The sequence below is a fragment of the Setaria italica genome, chromosome IX, assembly GCF_000263155.2.
Source record: "Setaria italica strain Yugu1 chromosome IX, Setaria_italica_v2.0, whole genome shotgun sequence".
NCBI lineage: Eukaryota > Viridiplantae > Streptophyta > Magnoliopsida > Poales > Poaceae > Setaria > Setaria italica.
This window is the reverse complement of record NC_028458.1, coordinates 32,954,650-32,969,519: the sequence shown is the minus strand read 5'-3', so window position 1 is coordinate 32,969,519 and position 14,870 is coordinate 32,954,650. Positions and strand designations below refer to the sequence as shown.

Here is a 14,870-nt window from a genome sequence, read left to right as displayed (position 1 = left end):
TTTTGATGTACTTCGAAAAACATGGTCAAATTCACTTAACAATACATATTTGATTTTTCTACTAATATTGTTCCATTATTTTAGGCAGTTATAGCTCAAATTTAATTTATCTCAATTTAAATTCTATAATTGAAGTTAATACATTAAAATTATTAAAAGGATACGAAAAATTCGCAAAATTTGAAAGGAACCAATCTATGTTGTCCATTACCTATACAAAAAGTTTTGAAGTCCAACTCTAATTCGACCGTCACTTTGACTCCAAATCTTAACAGATCATTCTGAACTTCTAGACTCTTCTCTCGAGATGCTCCGGTTTGTAAGAGTCGTATGTGACAAAAGGTGTGAAACCTTCTCAATTTTTTTTTCCAAAGTCTCCATGTATGATATTATGAGATCTTGACAAATCTCGTGATTTTCAGAGTTTGTTTGTTTTTTCTAGAATTTAAAAACCATTGGACCACACGTTCGTGGTCGTATTTTCTGACTAAGATGTTTGAAATTTCTTTTCATTTTCTGGGTAAGGCCCCAGAGTGGACTCAGTAACATGAATAGGATTTTTCCACTGAACTTATTCCATTATTTCAAACACTTGCAGTTCAAATTTGCCCGTAACCGAAAAAATCCTATTTGTGCTATAAATTTATTAAATATAGCAAATTGATCCACAAATATACCAAATTGTTGGAGGTATGCCCTAGAGGCAATCATAGAGATGATGATATTCCATTTGTATCCATGATTTGTATATTGTGTTCATTGAATATCCATTAAAGGCTACTTGAATTGATTTGCAATTATGTGAATTGTATGTGAAACTCTTTACTTGTATGGTTATTCTAAAGTTGTCCCTAGTCGGAGTTCATGTGAGGACACACATGAATATTAGACTAGCACATATATTAGTTGATGACTATGTTTCACAAGTCATGGACATGGAGATGTTGAACTAATAATGTGGACACATGTGGAGACATGTGCTAGGACTGACCCAACACGAGAAGTAGTTCTCTCTTTAAACAACATATACGCTTTGTCCTTAGACCTGAGATTGTCGCATGTATTCAAGATGTGGATCGACCTACTTAGGGGCTATCAAACGCTACGCCGTAACAGGGTAGTTATAAAGGTAGCTTTCGGGTTTGTCAAGAAGCATGCTATGAGACATGGTCAATCAAGATGGGATTTGCCCCTCCCTGATTGAGAGTGATATCTCTGGGCCCCTCGAGTGATCGGATCCGAAAATGCATGGCCATGCTACGTACGGTTAAGAGTTAACCTACAAAGGGATTCCAAATCACAGGATCGAGAAAGAGCGATCGGCTTGAAGCTAGACCAAATATCGTGAGGCAAAGGGAATAGCATGTATATAATATTGTGATGGTTCGTCTGATATGATCTTCTGTGCGTATAGGAGTTGGCACGTCTTGCTAGAGGCCGCTACCGACTATTGGGCCGAGTAGGAGTACTCGGGCCATGTCTATACGTATCCGAACCCATAGGGTCACACACTTAAGGGGCTGGAAGCCCAATTCGGATGTGATCCGAGTTGGATTAGGTTTAGAAGTACTAATGGGCCTCGGACCCAGAGGCCCGTTAGGAACCTCTATAAATAGAGGGGTGGGGGCGCCCTAGGGTTTACACCTTTTTGGCGAAACACACCTGCCGCGCCTCCCACGCCCTCACCTGTTGCAACTCGCGGATCTAGCAGTCCGGCTTGCGACGCTTCCTCCCTGCACGTGTGGATACCTTGGAGGTGTTGTGCCTGCAGCACTTGGACGAGCCACGACGAGCCGCCGACGAGCCACGACGAGCCGATGACGAGCCGCGGCACGAGGGCGATCTTGCTGCACATGGACGAGCTGCTGAGGAGCTGCTGGACGTTGACGTGATCGACTACGTACGACTACGCTGATCGACTACGTACGACTACGTTGATCGTCTTTACTGCATTGACGCAAAGCTACATCTTCCGCACCAGTAGTGCGTCGAGTGGTAATCCCGTGATCCTTATACGGCAGTTCTTCCTGGTTTTACGCGGTAGAAATTTTGATTTGCGCCAGTGTAGCCTACCTCGTATCCCAACACAAATTTGAACATGTAGTATCACATGTTGTGTGTGGAGAGTGGAAAACGTTTGGAGGGCAGGGAAGAAAAAAAATATTATTTTGCCGAGTGTCTACAGAAAACACTCGGCAAACATAAACTTTGCCAAGTGCCTTAGGTCCAACACTCGGCAAAGTGCAAACGTCCGGCACGCGGCTACCGCACGCGCTAGACACGTGTTAGAGATTTGCCGAGTGCGGCTTACTGACACCCGGCAACACTGTACTTTGCCGAGTGCCAAGGGACGGACACTCGGCAAACCTATAATTTGCTGAGTGCCGCTAACGGGCACTCAGCAAAGTGCAAACGTCCGGCACGCTTCGTAACAGCTGTCGCGCGTGCTCGTTACGTGTTAGAGATTTGCCGAGTGCGTTCTGTTTGCCGAGTGTCATTGTCATTTTTGTCGAGTGTTTCATTCATGACACTCGGCAAACAAGTCGTTTGCCGAGTGCATTTTGAATGCCGAGTGTATATATGGATACACTCAGCAAAGATGTCCTTTGCCGAGTGCCCGATAGATTGCACTCGGCAAAGATAAAAACACTCGGCATTTTCACGGTTTCCGGTAGTGAAGGTAATTAATCTTTTTCTTCATGGAAACTACTATAGACACTATGCATTGGGAGGTAGTGTCTACATGTACATTTATTTCTCTCTCTTCTAGACATCACCTATAAACATCATGGGTTGGGACTGCCCTTGTAGTTTCCAGTTCAGGTCATCTCCAAACTACAGGTGTAACATCGTGGGTTGGGACTGCCCTTGTAGTTTCTAGTTCAGGTGGTCTCCAAACTACGGGTGTTTCATAATTTCTTTGTTCCAAGCGACATGAAGACCGACAAACTGCCGGAGACGAAGACCGTTTCGGACGTTTCTTTCTGTAAATAGGGTTGTACTATGCTGTTATATTGTTATAATTGAAATACTCAAATACAGTTCCATTAGGTAGAGGCTTGACAAACGTGATCAAGCCTAACTATGTATGCTTCTCTGTTTCAAATCAACAATGAAAAGAAAAGGAAAGAGCTGTGGGCCCGGCCCAACACCGATCGCTACAAGAGCAGACCACCGACCGACCCGGCCGTCTTCGTCTTCCCATCGCCTTCGTCAACTTGTCTTCCAAGCCGCGCCGGCCTTGGTCGATTCCCCCCTCGCGCGCCGGCGGATACGACGGCCTACTCGCCGATCGACACGCGATGAGCTACGGCACCGTCGACCACCACCGGAACCCATGCCCTGACCGCATCCTGGAAGATGTCGGCATAGGCTTCGGGATGGGCGCCATAGGCGGCTCCGCGTACCACTTCGTCAGGGGCCTCTACAACTCCCCCGGCGGCCACCGGCTCGCGGGCGGCGCCACGGCGATCCGCATGAATGCCCCGCGCGTGGGGGGAAGCTTCGCCGTCTGGGGCGGCCTCTTCAACACCTTCGACTGCGCCATGGTCTGCGCGCGCGGGAAGGAGGACCCGTGGAACTCCATCGCCGCCGGCGCCTGCACGGGAGGCCTGCTCGCGCTGCGCCGGGGCCTCCGAGCCTCCGCGAGGTCCGCGGCAGGCGGCGCCGCGTTGCTCGCGCTCATCGAGGGCGCCGGCATCATGTTGAACCGCCCGTTGGCCCTTCAGCCGCCGCAGCCTGAGTACTTGCCGCCGCCGGAAATCCCTGTTGATGGCCTGCCGCCGGTCGCGGATCAGGAGCTCCCGGGCCCTGCTGGGTTCTTTGGCGGTCTGTTTGGGAGGAAGCAGCACGACCACAAGGTTGCTGTCAAGTCGGAGCTGCTGGAGTTAGATTTACCCAGCGATGCCGTTCCCTCCTTCGAGTAAGAGTGCAAAAAGGTAAGATTTTAGATCGTCTATTTTCGTCATATAAACTGCTGCCTGAGATTTGGTGGTTTCTGTTTTCTCGATCAATCGGTATCATTAGGATCAATGTGTGGCAGTCCTACGCTAAGACCAGCGGATCGATACAGCATAGTTTGTTCCGTATATGAACTTCTCTACTGTGTGTAAGAAATCACTCTTTAAAGAGTTGTTAAATGATAAGCACCTCAATCTGGAATAATCTTACCGGACAAGACGAAACTGGTGTGCACATACCCTAAACTACTTCTGGATGCAGCCATCCAAACATAGCTTTTGTTGTTCATAAGAATGAATGAATTATGAAAAATCTAGGCTGGAAAATGATACATACATGATAATAATGCATTTTATTAATCAAGCTACAGCGCGTATATGGTCATGTACTGGAAGCTGTCTGAAGGATCAGTACGTATACTACACTTCTACTAATTGTTATGCTTCGGTCAGAGATAATATTTGTACATTCTGTTTGGGTGTTTTTCAGTTTGTCATTAGAGTTCTGATCTTTTAATTGGATCCACAAATGATGCATTCCTGACATGCCTGCTATAATGTGGTTTCGAAATTCCTCTCCCATTGGTGTGCATGCTATTTTGTCCTGTGAACTATATATATATGCTTCTGATTGCTAACTTGGTGTTCATATATGGTTACAAAGTATTCAATCATGTACGCCATTAAAGATCTGATTGCTAACTTTATGTGTGAGTAAACCAATGCAAGCTGCAATGTGCAATAATGGTTGCTTAATTTCAGGGGTGATACTCTGAAAGAAGACTTGCATCCTTTTGTTGTGCGCATACATCCTTCACCTCTTAATATCTTATTGTCCTTTTGCGTGTGATGACCTGATATCCTTTGTTTTCTTGTTGTGTAGGTCAGATCGTTCAGTGCTTGCGAGGGGCACCATCAGAAGCATGAAATGACTTGTTATGACAGTAGTCTGTAGAATAAGATCAAGTTTATGCTGAGTTCCGAGACACATTTTTGTCTGAGCAATTAACTAAAGGTTTCGACCCCGGGTCTCTATTTAACTGCAACTTGATGTGTTTTTATTACAAATATAGTTATGTGAAAGTGGTTCAATTCTAAAGCAGGCACTGCTACAAAACAGTTTCAGGGCATGTTGAAACGGTCTTTGCAGGTGGGTGCATTACCTACTCCTGCTTTTCGCAGCTAAAAATAGCAGTTTGCAGGAGAGGGTAGCCATCCGCCCCCTCTAAACAATTTTCAGGGACGGGTGAGGGAGTGATCTGCCTCCGAAAATCCCATTTGCAAAGGTGGGTGACAGCATGACCCGCCTTGCAAATACGACCCGCTCTTTAGTAACCCGTAAAAAACAAAAAAGAGAGAGAGAAAAGAAAAAAGAAAAAAAAGAGAAATCGCAGCCAGGTCGAGCCGGACGATCGCAACGTTACGCGTCTGCCGCCCCGGCTGCGGCCGGGGTCGAGCCGGCTGGCCGCACTGTCCCTACCGCTGGGCTCGCGCCAGCCATCCTCGCCGCTCGGGCTGGAGCTACCTGCGACGTTGGGGCCGCGCCGGTCGGCCTTGCCACCATCATACAGGGCTATAGGGCACCGAACCTGAGGTCACCCTTTCAAGAGGTGTGAATCCGCGCTGGCACATATCAAGGGCAAAGCCAGAAACTCACTTTTTTCATTGCGTGTGGGGGTGGGGGAGGGGGGATAACTGTGACAATTTTTTTCAAAATTTGATTGAATTCAAATTTTTTATGGAAAACTACAAGGAATAGGGAGGCCTGGCCCTTGCCCGCCCACCTCCCTCCGCAACTAGTGCAGATGATGGGCGAAAAACTTATGCAACCTCATCCTCGTGGCATCCGACACGTATAACTACGGGCTAGTTTGGTGGAGCTTCCACCGGCTCCGACTCCTCTACTGGCGCGCTACTATAGCAATCAGAGGAGTCAGAGTCGGAGGAGCCACAAAAACTGCTCCACCGGCTCCTCCTTGATATGTGAGAGGGAGAGAGAAGAGAGAGAAAAATGGATCTTGTGAACAGTAAAACGAAGGAGTCGGACCCATTTGAAGCCGCACCAAACTGACCCTACGTACACGCATACCTATGGTGGACTTCCAGAGGTGATGCCAGCGCCAAGAAAGAACGCACGTCCGCGTGACCTCTGGAGCCGGCACGAAGCCGATGGATGTGCTCAAGGATGCCGTCCAGTAGGGAACCTTTGCTGCAGCTTGCCACAGGCGCGTTCTTGCCTCTTTTTAAGCTAGAGGCATTCCGTCGAACAGGTGCTAGGCTCGACGTTGCAGGGACAAGATATCTTCAAACAATACGAGTGGTGAAGTGAAAGAAGGAAGCGTCACCACCCCGGTTGGCCGCATTACCTCTTCGCGGGTGGCTCCAGCCTTGTACAGAAACTACACAAGGAGGCGAGTTCCAAAAGGGGGAAAGACATCACAAGTATCTCTGTCTTGAAGATATTATTGTCTCACAAAAGTCACGGACCTCGGGTTCAGCTGGGTCCTCTAGCAGTCTGGCTAGTGGCTACGAAGTTATATATTTTAGAGTTTGTATGCTTCCAAATATTTTCAATTTAGGAGGTATTTAGCAGCACTCCATTCAAAAAAACAGCTCCACTCCACTAACTCTACAAAACTCCCTGCCAAACACGTCCAACTCCACCGACTTCAGCTCCAGAAAAAATGTGGAGTTGGGGCTACATCCACGTTTTTTGGAGTACCTCAAGGGGTGCTCCAAAAACACTCGTTTTAGATCTCCTCGTGGAGTTATAGGTTATTTACCCACCGTTGCTACTCATTACACAATTCGCGAAATAAAAGAATCGCTCACCTCCTCCCGTCACCCCCTCCCTCCGGTCCCCTGTAGCACCATGGCCGGCCCGTGCCGCCCCGCCCGCCGGCGCCACGCTGGCCGCGCCGCCTAAGCCAGCCATGGCATCGCCACCCCCGCCCGTCGCCACGCCGCCCCTGCTCGCATCAGCCGCACGACCCTTCCCCTGCCTCCGGCCGTCGCGCGACCCAATGATGCGCCTGCCACTACCAACTCGGGCCGCACTGGCCAAGCCGCAGCCGCGCTGGCCGTTCCTCCGGTGGTCGTCGGGGAGGGAGCGTGAGGATAGGACAGTGCGGAGTCCGACAGCGCGGGGCATGGGTCGCGCGAACCAAAGGCAGTCGAGGTGGCCGACGAGGTGCGGGCGCGCGGTGGGAGGAGCGCGTCAGCGTTGACAGGGGGCAGCTAGACGTAGGTGGAGTGGAGGCCGTCGGAGAGGTTGAGGAGGAAGCCGTTGGAGGGGACAAGGAGGGAGTCGGAGGTGGAGGAGGTGAGGGCCGGGACAACGGCGTGACCTGGAGCACCGGGGAGCGGTGCTCACCGGTGATGCGCTCCTCGGTGTACATGGACTGCAGGAGCTTGAGCAGAACACCTGGTGCGAGTGTCGCCATGGCTCTCTGCTCCTGGAACTTGGACCTGGAGTTGGGAGGTGGAAGAATTGAATGGAAGGGATTTTGAGGTGGCGAGATTTGGGAGCATAGTGGCTTGCCTATGTGCCTGAGCAAGAGAGGTCGTCGCGCCTGCCTGCGTCGATTTTTTTGCCTCCGACTTTGTTGGTGTTTGAGTTGTGATTCGTTCTCATCGTTATTTTCGATTGATGATTGATAAGCAAGATTGTTCTACATTTTGCAGGATAATTTCTCATAATACATGTAGCACTGTCTAAAATTGAGAAGAGAAGAGAGAGGAAGAGGAAGAGGAGAGGACAAAATAGAAGAGTATGACATGTGGACCCATTCGCAAAGGACAAAATAGACTATTCCTAGCAAGTCCTTACGTTTCTGGAGCTGGAGCACTGCAATTAGCCAAACACGTACCACAACTCCATGTTTTCTTGAAGTTGGTGGAGTGGAGCTGCTAAAAGATGAAGTTGGTGGAGTGGAGCTGTTTTTTTAGAGCGGAGTGCTACGAAATACTCCCTAGAATGTACTCATGAAACATGATTTATTGGACTTCCAGTAGAAAACAGTAAATTATAACTTTTAGAGTCAAATTATAACTTTTAGAGTAGTATGCTTCAAAATAAGTCCAATTTACAATGTAATAATAAAACATGCCTTTATTGAAATTTTGGTAGGAAAAAAGTAAATATGTAATTCATGAAATACCCATTTATTTTGAAATTTCTGTACTAGAAGTGGTGGGTTGATTTTCTATTATGGTTGGCTGGCAGTTGGGTACCGTCGTACAAGCATGCAACGCCAATGCCACACCAGCCTTTATGACGCGTCATGCAGCTCCAGCCATGGCAACACCGCTGCTTCCTAATAAGGTAACATAGGTCTGGAGACGGATAGCCACCTGTCATCCATTGTATACAAGTATCTTGTGCCAAGAAATGTCTAGTAAAATTTATTGGATGTCATACCCTATGGTCATTGAAATTTTTTATTAAAATTTTTGGATTAATTAAAATATTTTCAGATTGAGAAACGTAGCACTGCTATTTCACAAAATCTTTTAGTTTTTCGTGGAGCTACATTTTGTAACTCTTTTAATAACCTTTCGGTTTTATCCCCCACATGATGCACAGCTCCCAAATCTTAGTCAAAACTAAAATAGTTGCCTTGACAAATTTAAAATTTGCAAACAAATTTTATAGAAGAGAGCTATAAGCATATGGATAATTAGTATAAACATAGATTTGGGCTCCTATAATTTATGATTCCCCAAACAAATCACACATCTTGCACCTATCAATATTCAACCCGCCATAATATGGAGTGCCACGGTAGGACGTTTGGATTTCACTGGAAATTTGAGCTAAACCCTTTATCTAAATCCACCAGCAAAATCTCAATCTGATTTTTTAGTTCACTTCAGAATCTGTGAGCTAAACGGAGAATGTTTAATACCTTTGATTTTATTTTGAAAAGCTTTATTACCTTTGAATTGCTGGAAAAGGGATTGCTAGAGCTGAGTACCCTAAAAAATTCTTCCTCAAAACTATATTGGGGGTTTTCCTAAAAAAATTTCCTCCAAAAACATATCAATCCACAACAGATCGCTAATAAATTGCCTCCAATATTTCAAAACAGGCCACGTCATCATATTGGGCCCATCGGAAGGGACGCGCGGGCGTGCAGGAATCAGGATTGGGGGAGGAATGCCAACGCTAAAATATACGCGATGGCACGTTGTTTTTTAGCGTCGCTAAAAAATTAGGGAAGGTTTAGGTGACTGTTGGAGTTTATTTTTTCTCTTTTTCTCCATAAAAAAGATATTAGAGGTAAGATTAGCAACCTTTTGGAGTTGCTCTTAGTCCACCTTCGTGACGGAAACACGCAAAGAAAAGGATAAAGTTGACAACTCATTTCGTTTTCACAAAAAAAAGGCCAAATGGCGTCAAAACCGCGAGCCTTCGCCAGAGTCTTCCTCCCCGCGCTGCCGCCGCCGCCCTTCCCGTCTTCCCGCGGTAGGTGGGTCGCCGGTTCCTCGCCTCCCCCCTCCCCCCACCTCCTCCTCCTCCTCCTCCTCCTCCTCCTCCTCCCGCTGCGGATCTACTTCCATCCACTCGTTCCGTCTCAGCCGGCCGACGACGCGGGGCGCGGGCGCGGCGGCGATGTCGTCGTCGTCGTCGGCTCCGGCGCAGGCCCCGAGGAAGTGGGAGGGTCTGGTGGACGAGGCGCTGGAGCGGGAGGTGCTGGAGGTGTGCCTGGACCAGGCCCCCGAGCGCCGCCGCGTCCGCGAGGCGTTCAAAGACGTGCAGCTCAACATCGACCATTGCCTCTTCAAGGTCAACCCCCCACATCCCTACTCTGCAGATATGCTTAGAGCCACGTGTAACGATGCCCTGTCTCTTTACTTCGAAAACAGATGTCCTTTCTTTTTCGATTGTATACTTGTCAGTGACGTGTTGTCATGTGATTTGTTAGGCAAGATAATACAAGTGCTGATTCCATTAATTATGTTTACTTGCTCAGAGATTAGTGTAGAAAGCTGCAATAGAAACGTGTTTGCAGACAATATATTTCTGGCCTTTTTCATCAAAAGATTACCCTATAATCAAAACGTCTCATACCAATTGGCAGGAGGTGTTGGTATTACATTACATATCTTTAGTTCCTTTTTTGAATCTTCTCTATTGCAGCTTTTAGTCACTCATCTCACTTCAAATGATGACATAGAACTAGATGGTAAACACGCTTTTTGATTTTGCATGCCATGTATGATCTCTCTCACTTGCATTCGTTTCATGTTGCAGGGAGAATATAATGGCATTGGAACAAAGGAGGTACTATTCCTTAAGCTAACATTTTCTTTATAATAAGGAGGTCCCTGAACTTAACTGTTGTAATTCGAAATTTTTGTCATCTTTTTGCATACAAGATTATTTTGTGCCATATAGAGTCGATTCTCCTTTTTCCCATTGGGCATGCTCTACTTATGAGTGACACTCAAATGGTTTCGCTCGATATAAGTTAGTAGGCATATTTATTTCACTAATTTGAGCAAATGATGACCTTGCAGAAATATTAGATAGTTTCAATATTTGTTTATGAAAAAATTACTGCAAGGCAATATAATGTTGAAGTTCTTAGGGCGTATCCAAACTTACATTAGTTTCTCCTTTGCTTCAGTAGATTTTTACGATATGTGATGAACCTTCAGGAGTTGGCTATTTTACAGATAACTTTTGCTGTGTCTGCTAGATGATTTAAGATGGTAATATCAAATGCAAAACATGCTTGCTCAATGGTATTCCCAACTTTGCAAGCATGATGACACACCATTTGGATCTCTTTTTAAAAGTTTATTCCAGCTTGTTGATTACTCCATCCGTCCCAAAAAGAATGCTACTCTCGCTTCCCGAGAAGTCAATCAATTTTAAATTTGACCAAATTTATACAAAATAGTACTAACATTTATGGTACAAAATAAATGTCAATAGATTAATTATTTAATGTTCATACTAAATCTATTTGGAGATGTGAATGTTAGTACTTTTTTATATAAATTTGGTCAAACTTGAAACTATTTGACTTCTCGAGAAGCGAGAGTTGCATTCTTTTTGGGACGGAGGGAGTAATTATCAATCATCTTTTTTTTCTTTTACAGACATATGAGCGTAACTCTAGAGGCTTGGAGATATTCTCGAAATGTTGGTTTCCAGAGAACCAACGCATGAAAGCAATTGTTTGTTTCTGCCATGGTTATGGAGACACCTGCACCTTCTTCCTTGATGGTTAGCTTTTCCTCTATGATGCTAGTAATGCTGTGGTTTCTCTGTTTCGTTGATTTTTTTTTTGCATGTTTTTAATGGTTTCTTTATTTTAGGGGTTGCTAGGAAGATTGCTTCAGCTGGATATGGAGTATTTGCACTTGACTACCCTGGCTTTGGCCTTTCGGAAGGACTTCATGGATATATTCCAAGTTTTGATACTCTAGTTGATGATGTAGCTGAACACTTTGCTAAGGTCAAAGGTACACTGTCATTGTGATCTTGCTAGTTTCTGGTGCTGTTTCTTTCACAGGAATTTCAGAAACGGTTGGGTACTTTTGTGAAAAAAATTCTTAACTCAAGATTACCATTTGAGTGTAAACATGCTACTGTTTCTTCTTGTTAGGAAATCCTGAACATAGAGGTCTGCCAAGTTTCCTATTTGGTCAATCTATGGGTGGAGCAGTTGCATTGAAGGTTCACTTCAAGCAACCAAATGAATGGAATGGTGCAATACTAGTTGCACCCATGTGCAAGGTAGTTATATCTTTGTAGAATGTTATTTATATAAGTTAATGCCTAACCACTTAATCACAACATCATTTCAATAGATTGCAGATGATGTGGTTCCACCTTGGCCTGTTCGGCAAGTTTTAATTTTTATGGCCAAACTTCTGCCAAAAGAAAAGCTTGTTCCTCAAAAAGATTTGGCCGAGTTGGCATTCAAAGAGAAGAAGAAACAAGAGCAGGTCAGTATCTGTCATGCTGAATTCTTTGAAACTAGTATTTGACTCTTTCATTCAATTCTAGTATTTCCTTCTTTTCTTCCATTTTGACTGCCTTGTGTATTCTTTGATAGGATGTATTTTTCCAGATAATAACATGCAAAAAAACAATAGGATCCCTAAACCCTATTGCTTCAGACTCTACCTCAAATGAATAGGCATTCTCAGCGTTTTTAGTAATCAATATAACAAATGATTTGTGACTGTACGATTTGCTACTGCTTCTACTTTTGTCTTACAGCAATCCTAGAGAACGTACGTATATGCATTTGCAGGCACTGTTAGTGTTTTTTTGTTCTTGTAAAACAGAAATCAGTTTATTTATATGTGTTGCGATTGGAGTGTACTTATTAGTTCACTGACCAATGCAGTGTTCTTTCAATGTGATCGCGTACAAGGACAAACCACGTCTCCGAACAGCTCTGGAGATGTTGAATACAACACAGGAGATAGAAAGACGTCTGGAAGAAGTATGTGGCTCATGTTTGGTTTGCTCCAGTTACTTGAGTTATACATGTCATGCATGCTATATATTCTCTGCCACCGATTCGATGGTTTCATTTCATGTTCAAACTTCAAAGTGTTACTTTCAACGGTCACTCATGTGCTTTTTTTTAAGTATAGTAACCACCAAGTTTTTATGACTGCACGGATCCAATGACATTCTATATTCAGTGATAAAGGAAATGCCTTGTTTCTATTCATGCTGATCTTTTAGCTTTATATGGTGGTGTGCTGCACAAAATCTGGCATGCAGTGGAGAAAAAAAAGGGTACGACTAAGGGAAGACAAAGGAAAGAAAACCCTAACTCTAGTTTGGCTCTGTACCAAGTTATGAATGGTGCTTGTCCTGAACAATAGCCACAAGGGGGCAATATATAAATGGTACAAGAGCAGAGAAATAGGAATACAAAAAGGATTCTAATACCCTTAACAAAATTCATGCTTTTGGCATAACATTACGGAAACAGATAGGTGTAATCAGATAAGACACTTGCCTTTATAAGATTTCAATGTAAGTAAGTGTGCTGTTTTGGAGGACAATTTTAACAACTTCTGTTAGAATATGGAATTGTGGATGGTCTATTTATGCATACTATTGCTGTTTAAGATTTTTTGATGGCTGACGCCTGCTTCATCTTCCACAGGTTTCACTGCCCATGATCATATTACACGGTGAGGCTGATTTGGTTACCGACCCAGACGTGAGTAAAGCTTTGTATGAGAAAGCAAAGAGCCAAGACAAGAAGCTGTGCCTCTACAAAGGTGCATACCATGCTATCTTGGAAGGTGAGCCGGACAATACAATTTTCCAAGTTCTCGATGATATTATCTCTTGGCTGGATCAGCATTCCACAAAGGAACAAGGTTCATCGCCATGAATCGTGCAGTGCCATCCGTCAGGATTAGGTAAATTTGTTTATCATTGCTGTACCCCTTCCTGTCAGGGATACCGGACCCAACTGTTTGAATCCCACTTTTGCGGTAACCCTGTAAAATCCTTACTTCTGATTATTAAGTTGTCCATCTTGTATCTGAACGTTGTACATAACTGATGCACGTTATTTATTTACCACATGAATTGTTTAAGAGAAATTTCGGTTGTAAAACGCCCTTTTTTGTTCATTAATTTCATTAGACCTCGGATTTTGTGGTATTTATATGTTAGAGTAAAGTGCATGATCCCGTCCAGCTGTGTCACTTAGATCCCTATACTTTCAAAATGCACAAAATGCATATCTGACTAGCTAAACTTGGGCACTTGGGCTCGGGTGTCATTTAGGTCCCTATGCTCTCATAATGCAAATCTAACCAAGCTTTGGGTGTTATCTAGGTCCATATACTCTCTAAAGGCATGGCATCTCAATTAAATTGATACAAACTTTTTTATATAAGTATAATTTAATTATAATAAAATAAAGTGAATTTTAGCTCAACGTGTGTGGAGAATATTGATGTGCTGGATCCAGAAAGATTGATGATCTTTTACTTTGGAGGTAATATCTTAACTTGCTAGGTGCGCATGACAAGTGTGCTCTATTAACTTGCTAGGTGCGCATGACAAGTGTGCTATGTTATTCTTGGAAGATTGTTAAAATTTGAATAACTCAATTTGAATAAGGTCACGTGAGCTTATTCAAGATAGATTATAATTAAATTATAATTTACTAAACTAAAATTAGGGGTTTATAAGATAGATTACTAGATGAATATTACGAAGAAACTAAAGAGGTAATAAAACAAGTTAGGGGCTTAATTGAAAGCATAAAATTTGATCTATTAGTGGGATGACACTGCATTTCTAGAGATAAAATTTGATCTAATTAGTGGGATGACACTGCATTTCTAGAGTTAGAGTTTGAGTTTAAGGACTTATACGACACCAAAGCTAAGTTTAAAGAGTAAAATTTGCATTTAAAGAGTATATGGACATAAATGACATCTGAGTCCAAATTCCGGAAGCTAGATATGCTTTTAGATATGCTTTTGAGAGTATGGGGTCTAAATGACACACCTGGATAAGTTTTTAAAGTTTTTAAATGATACAGCTGGACAAGTTTAAAAATCAGCTATGCACTTTGCGGGTAGGAGCCCCCTTTGTTTGGCCAGGTGGACCGAAGTAAGTGGTGGTCAACATGGGTCGACGAGATGGACATGGACTAAGGGGGTGTTTGGGAGGCATGTGCTAAATTTTAGCACATGTCACATCGGATGTTTGGACACTAATTAGGAGTATTAAACATAGTCTAATTACAAAACTAATTGCACAACCCCTAGGCTAAATTGCGAGACGAATCTATTAAGCCTAATTAGTCCATGATTTGACAATGTGGTGCTACAGTAACCATTCACTAATGATGGATTAATTAGGCTTAATAAGGATTTCCCGGACTGGGCTAGGAAGTATCGTTG

The 14,870-nt window shown here is 44.0% G+C and overlaps 2 protein-coding genes across 3 annotated transcripts; both read left to right on the top strand.

The window, feature by feature from the left end:
* Positions 1–3,214: 3,214 nt before the first annotated feature.
* Positions 3,215–5,052, top strand: LOC101779854 (mitochondrial import inner membrane translocase subunit TIM17-3). 2 transcript variants are annotated; one of them, XM_004983358.3, is made up of 2 exons: positions 3,215–3,938; positions 4,848–5,052. In XM_004983358.3, the coding sequence occupies exon 1, from the start codon at positions 3,303–3,305 to the stop codon at positions 3,924–3,926; it is 624 nt and encodes a 207-aa protein (XP_004983415.1). In that variant the 5' UTR covers positions 3,215–3,302; the 3' UTR covers positions 3,927–3,938; positions 4,848–5,052. The 2 variants fall into 2 exon arrangements, with proteins under 2 accessions (XP_004983415.1, XP_004983414.1); XM_004983357.3 differs by having other exon boundaries at positions 4,843–5,052.
* A 4,298-nt stretch (positions 5,053–9,350) lies between these two features.
* Positions 9,351–13,567, top strand: LOC101756363 (caffeoylshikimate esterase). The gene is made up of 9 exons (XM_012848707.2): positions 9,351–9,430; positions 9,540–9,747; positions 10,216–10,245; positions 11,070–11,196; positions 11,289–11,435; positions 11,579–11,709; positions 11,784–11,921; positions 12,329–12,427; positions 13,106–13,567. Exons 1-9 carry the CDS (start codon positions 9,351–9,353, stop codon positions 13,337–13,339), a joined length of 1,194 nt encoding a protein of 397 aa, XP_012704161.1. The 3' UTR covers positions 13,340–13,567.
* Positions 13,568–14,870: the final 1,303 nt, after the last annotated feature.